At 53.1% G+C, this 6542-nt stretch overlaps 1 protein-coding gene across 1 annotated transcript; it reads right to left on the bottom strand.

Moving 5' to 3' along the window:
• Positions 1-3: 3 nt before the first annotated feature.
• On the bottom strand, positions 4-6363 carry C5H6orf136 (chromosome 5 C6orf136 homolog). The gene is given in 7 exon segments (XM_019029252.3): positions 4-311; positions 396-465; positions 1675-1875; positions 2063-2151; positions 3484-3885; positions 5609-6148; positions 6151-6363. Coding segments are annotated over 7 exon segments (1491 nt in total). The 5' UTR covers positions 6226-6363; the 3' UTR covers positions 4-197.
• Positions 6364-6542: the final 179 nt, after the last annotated feature.

The raw sequence follows: 6542 nt of genomic DNA, 5'->3' as shown, positions 1-6542 counted from the left end.
AAATTCTATCTCATATAGTCAGTTAAACTTTATTATTTACAAGTTAAATTACACAGCAGCTTTACACAGCATGAGACGGAAAGGAAGGAAGGAGAGAAGCGAGGAGAGGAAGCTGGCTCCTGAGATTCTTGGCTGCCTCCACCTCCTTCTCTTGGGCGTAGCAGTCTTCAGTGCTGCCTCCACTCCAAGGTCAAGGATCAGGGCTTGGAACACAGGTTTAAGTCAGGTTCTGGCTCTGACAGCCCCAGGGCCACCAGGGCTCCCACTAGCAGCTTCTTCACAGGCGTTGGAGGTGAGTGTGAAGGCATCAGCTGCAGGGAGAAAGGTTAATGCCAGTTGGGGGAGGCACACACATGTTCTACCCTTTACCCCACCCAGCCCTACCTAGGACTCACTTTATCTAGACGATGGCGACAAATGAGGCCACTGGAATTCAGGTAGAAAGTGGAGTAGGCATCATAGGTCCTGGGGAATAGAGGGAGGCTTACTGAGGGAGAAGGTGACTGGTCCCAAAGCTGAATTCAAGCATTTGTTTAAACGAGTAGTCCCTAAATTCTGCTACATATTAGATCACCTGGGCAACTTACAAACATCTCAGTGCTTAGGTTGTGCCCTGTCTCAAATCAGAGTGTTTGGTGTCAATATTTTTTAACGATCCTTGGGCATTTCTACTGTGCAGGAGTTTGGGAACTGCTGGTTTAAAAACTTACATCCAGTGTTTGTGGCTGAGCCTAACAATTTATTGGGATTCTACTCCCAGGCAGAAATTTACCAGGTTGTAAGGCTCAACATATGAGACAGGACTTTTCATTTGTTGAGAGAGAGAGAGAGAGAGAGAGAGAGACAGAGAGAGACAGAGAGACAGAGAGTGTGTGTGTGTGTGTGTGTGTGTGACAGGGTTTCACTCTGTCACCCAGGGTGGAGTCCAGTAATGTGATCACGGCTCACTGCAACCTCAACCTCCCAGGTTCAAGTGATTCTCTCATCTCAGCCTCCCAAGTAGCTGGAACTACGGTGTGTACCACCACACCTGGCTAATTTTTGTATTTTTTTGGGTTTTACCATGTTGGCCAGGCAGGTCTCCAACTCCTTACCTCAAGTGATCCGCCCACCTCGGCCTCCCAAAGTGCTGGCATTACAGGCATGAGCCACCACACCCAGCCTGTTCAGTAAGTATTTGAGTACCTACCATGTGCTAGGCACTGTATAGGAAGAAACTGAAGCTCAGAGGTTTTTCTAATATATACCCAGTCTCTTTTTTTTTTTTTTAACATTAACATAAACTAAACAGGATCCCTGTCCTTAAACAGTCAAGTGAGGATAGGTCAAGGGTTGTCTGGGAGACTAGATCATCTGTAATCTCAGCACTTTGGGAAGCTAAGGCAGGTGGATCACCTAAGGTGAGGAGTTCGAGACCAGCCTGGCCAACATGGTGAAACCCTCTGTCTACTAAAAATACAAAAATTAGCCGGGTGTGATGGTGTGCCTGTAATTCCAGCTACCCAGGAGGCTGAGGCTGGAGAATCGCTGGAAGCCAGGAGGCAGAGGCTGCAGTGAGCTGAGATCACACCACTGCACTCCATCCTGGGTGACAGAGTAAGACTCCATCTCAAAAAAAAAAAAAAAAAAAAAGGAACTGATTATAGTTTGGGTCCTTTCTCATTTCTCTCTTACCGGTAATGCTCGTCTTTGTCACGCTTGTAGAACCGCAAAAAGAGCAAGTGGACGGGCAGCCCTACAAGCCGCCACCGGGCTTGCAGGGTCCAGTTCTCAGGGTGGCGGGTCAGCTGTAGAACCTCCAAACGAAGGTGTGCAAAATAATTCCAGGCCAGGAAACGGCAGAGGGTCAGTGAAAGAATGTACCATGTCCGGCCCCTGTGAAGAAGGGATGGGAAAGAAATCTCATGATGGCAGAATTAGAAAACCAAACTGGCTTCTGTCTAAGGAATGGGGAACAGCTGTGAGAAGCAGTCTAGGAACTTCTCTGGGAAGTGAAAAGGGTCATGTATATACCTTTGGGTGGTTTTCCTCCCCAGTGCCCTACCTGTGCCCCAATTCTCACTTGGTACGTATGTTGAGGATCTCATTGATGAATTCCACATCCAAGGAATACAGACTGTAGTCGTGGGACTGAAGGAAGAGCTTGGGAAGCTAGATGGAAGAAGATGGCATCAACCCAGTGGGAAAGAAAAGATAATTCTATTTTTCAGTTTTCTAATTTTTTTTTTTTTTTTGAGACGGAGTCTAGCTCTGTCGCCCAGGCTGGAGTGCAGAGGTACAATCTCGGCTCACTGCAACCTCCGCCTCCTAGGTTCAAGCGATTCTCCTGCCTCAGCCTCCCGAGTAGCTGGGATTACAGGCTTGAGATGGAGTCTAGCTCTGTCGCCCAAGCTGGAGTGCAGAGGTACAATCTCGGCTCACTGCAACCTCCGCCTCCCAGGTTCAAGCAATTCTCCTGCCTCAGCCTCCTGAGTAGCTGGGATTACAGGCACCCACCACCATGCCCAGCTAATTTTTGTATTTTTAGTAGAGACGGGGTTTCACTGTGTTGGCCAGGCTGGTCTTGAACTCCTGACCTTGTGATCCGCCTGCCTCGGCCTCCCAAAGTGCTAGGATTATAAGCGTGAGCCATGTGCCAGGCCCAGTTTTCTATTTTTAAGGCCTCCTTACTCCCATCTTGGAGTGAAAGATCTCATCCCATGATTAACCTCCCTTAACCCAAAATGAGGAACATCATTTTCTTTTTTTTTTTTTTGAGACGGAGTCTCGCTCTGTTGCCCAGGCTGGAGTGCAGTGGCGCGATCTCTGCTCACTGCAAGCTCCGCCTCCCGGGTTCATGCCATTCTCCTGCCTCAGTCTCCTGAGTAGCTGGGACTACAGGCGCCCGCCACCACGCCCGGCTAATTTTTTGTATTTTTAGTAGAGATGGGGTTTCACCGTGTTAGCCAGGATGGTCTTGATCTCCTGACCTCGTGATCCGCCTGCCTCGGCCTCCCAAAGTGCTGGGATTACAGGCATGAGCCACCGCGCCCGGCCTTTTTTTTTTTTTTTTTTTTGAGACGGAGTCTCGCTCTGTTGCCTAGGCTGGAGTGCAATGGAGATATCTCCATTCACTGCGCCTCCTGGGTTCAAGCGATTCTCCTGCCTCAGCCTCCTGAGTAGCTGGGATTATAGGCGTCTGCCACCACGCCTGGCTGATTTTTGTGTTTTTAGTAGAGATGGGGTTTCACCATGTTGGCCAGGCTGGTCTTGAACTCCTGACCTCAGGTGATCCACCTGCCTAAGCCTCCCAAAGTGCTGGGATTACAGCACTTTGAGCCACCGTGCCTGGCTGGAACATCATTTTCTCAGGAAAATGTTTGTAATATATTTCTATGCCTGCCTCATGGTTCCAAAAAAGAATCCAGTTGACTATCCCTGTACGTCCAAGGATTACCCACATCCTTCCCACTGTAGATGAAGGCCACTTTTGCACTGACTTACCTCTTGTCTCAGTCTCTCATACATGACAGACAGATGTTCCTCCATACTAGGATCTCCTGACGGGGTGGCAGGGGAAGGGTGGGCAGTTCCAGGGACTTGGAAAGGTATCCAAGCCCCAGGATAGGGGCAGGGAGGTCCCTCAAAAAGGCTTCTAAGCCCATCCAGGCAGCCGCTATGCAACTCAGGTCCTGGTCCCTCCTCCCCCTTTCCTGGAGGGAGAACCACCCATGCTGAGCTGAGGGCCTGGATCTGAGGGAGAGGTAGTGGGGGAACCTGGGGAAGACGCTGGGTGGGAAGGCGTGGGGGCAGGGGAGACCAGAATAGAGGAGAAGATGGGGAAGTGGTTGTCGTGGAGTGGGGCCAAAGGGGTGGGAATGGTAGAGTCCCTGGATAAAGCTGGTCCTAAGGAGAAAGAACAAAAGGGAGAAAGATAAGAATCCAGTTGTCTAACACCCCTTGATCCCCTGGATGCTCAACAGGCTTCCAATACCTATTCCTCCTGACAGAATGGATGGAATTACTATAGGAAAAAAGGGATGGATTCATCTCCATCTCTACTGAAAACAGGAGGAAACCATTTTATTTTATTATTTATTTTGAGATGGAGTCTCGCTCTGTTGCCAGGCTGGAGTGCAGTAGCACGATCTCAGCTCACTGCAACCTCCGCCTCCCGGGTTCAAGTGATTTTCCTGCCTCAGCCTCCTGAGTAGCTGGGACTACAGGCGCGCGCCACCATGCCCAGCTAGTTTTTGTATTTTTAGTAGAGACGGGATTTCACCATGTTAGCCAGGATGGTTTTCATCTCTTGACCTCGTGATCCACCCGCCTCTGCCTCCTAAAGTGCTGGGATTACAGGCGTGGGCCACCGCGCCCAGCCGAGCAAACTGTTTTATGTGACATAAATACCGGCACCTCCCAAAAACTAGCAGACATCTTTCCTTTTTTTTCTTTTTTTGAGACGAAGTCTCACTGTCGCCCAGGCTGGAGTGCATTGGCGCGAACTCGGGTCACTGCAACCGCCGCCTCCTGGGTTCAAGCCATTCTCCTGCCTCAGCCTCCCGAGTAGCTGGGATTACAGGCACCCTTCACCACGCCCGGCTAATTTTTGTATTTTTAGTTACAGATGGGGTTTCACCATGTTGGCCAGGCTGTTCTCGAACTCCTGACCTCAGGTAATCCGCCCACCTCGGCTTCCCAAAGTGCTGGGATTACAGGTGTGAGCCACCGCGCCCGGCCCAGTGTTGGAATCTTAAAGAAATGTGGCCGGGCGCGGTGGCTCACGCCTGTAATCCCAGCACTTTGGGAGGCCGAGGCGGGCGGATCACGAGGTCTAGGAGTTCGAGACCAGCCTGGCCAATATGGTGGCACCCCCATCTCTACTAAAGATACAAAACAATTAGCTGGGTGTGGTGGCGGGAGCCTGTAGTCCCAGCTACTCGGGAGGCTGAGGAAGGAGAATTGCTTGAACCCAGGAGACGGAGGTTGCAGTGAGCCGAGATGGTGCCAATGCACTTCAGCCTGGGTGACGGAGCAAGACTCCATTTCAAAAAAAAAAAAAAAAAAAAAGATTCCAACACTGGGGGCAGTTTCACCTCTCTTATCGCAAGAATCATGTAATACATACTTGATGAGTGAACGAATAACAGGTTTTATTGTACTGTGGATTAAATGCTGTGGCCTGTACATCTCCATGATTAAGTGTGCGAGGCAAATGTACAGAGAAAAAAGAATATCCAGCTGAAGCTAGGAATCTGAATTCTAATTCTATCATGTAACTTTAGGCATTCTCATTCCCTATGCCTCCGCTTCCTACAAATGTCCTATAAATGAGAACAATAAAGCCTCACTGGGTTATGAGGCCTATATGAAATAATGAATGTAAACAAAACGTAGCGACCTAGAAAGCAGTCCATAAATGGAAGCTATTATCATTTCGGGCCCCTCTAATGACAGACACAACCTCAGGAGACAGTTAAAGGCTGGCCTTCACTCTCCTGGGTTTACCGACGTTGAAACTGCAAGGGGAGGTCACCCAAAGTTAGGCCTCACCCGAGTCCCTCCGCTCCCAAGGAACCCCCCAGGGGATCGTCTCACTGCAGGGAAGGCGGGCGGACCGCTCGGGTACCTCGGTCCCCGATGGTGTCCTAGAGGCGCCGTCTCTGCTGGGGGCGTGGCCATCTTGCCAGCCCGGGCGCAGGGGCCCGAACCGGGTGCACACTGGCCGGCCTTCCTGCCAGGACCGCTCTCCGAGTGCAAGACGGGCGGGCTGCTGAGGGCGCCCCGCGGGTCTGGTCTGGGCCGGGAAACTCCGGGACGGCGCCGCAGCAGGGCTACGAATCTCTCGGCCCCTGCCCTTCAAATCACCTCTAGGCACAGGTAACCGCGGAGAGTCGGGCGCAACGCAGACGCGCCCCGCTGCCTGGCCTTGACCCCGCCTGACCGCCCTCAAACCTGGGAGGACCGACGTCCTTGCGCGACAGGCCCGGCAGCGCCTCCCTCCCGCTCCCGCGACCCCTAGCCTGTCCACGCGCTGCAGGGCACAGGTGGGAAGGGGCGGCGGGTGTCTCTGCGCCTGCGCGGAACCCAGCGCGCGCTCCGCCCCACGCACCGGCTTTGAGGAGGGTCTCTCCCCGCCCCCTCTCCTGCCTCGCGCTTCTCCTCCGCTCTCACCTGGGGTCGAGCCTGGTAGGCGCGCAGGCAAGGGCCGAGACGCCGGGCCGCACCCCGGCTGGGCTGGTACATGATCTTCCGGGAGTGGAGAAGGAGCCTCCTGAGTCCGACCTCCGGCCTCCTCACAGGGGTGAGCGCGCCCCGGAGCCGGCTTCGTGAAGGGGAAAGGAGGCCGGGGCGGGGGGGTAGGGGGGGAAGGGGCCGAGGGAGGGAAACGGAGATGTCCCGCGCTTGCGCACTGCAGGCTCGAGGGAAGCGGCTGAAGCGCTCTGTCGGCTGTAAGCGCGCCTGCGCCCGCGGGCTCGGAGACTGCCTGAGTGCGCTTGCGCAAGTTACAGCCTCCCCCCACCCCACCCCCGCCCCCCAAGCGCTGTATTCACAGCTGAGGC

Source organism: Gorilla gorilla, chromosome 5 (assembly GCF_029281585.2).
Source record: "Gorilla gorilla gorilla isolate KB3781 chromosome 5, NHGRI_mGorGor1-v2.1_pri, whole genome shotgun sequence".
In the NCBI taxonomy this organism is placed as follows: domain Eukaryota; kingdom Metazoa; phylum Chordata; class Mammalia; order Primates; family Hominidae; genus Gorilla; species Gorilla gorilla.
This window is presented reverse-complemented; position numbering and strand designations above follow the sequence as displayed.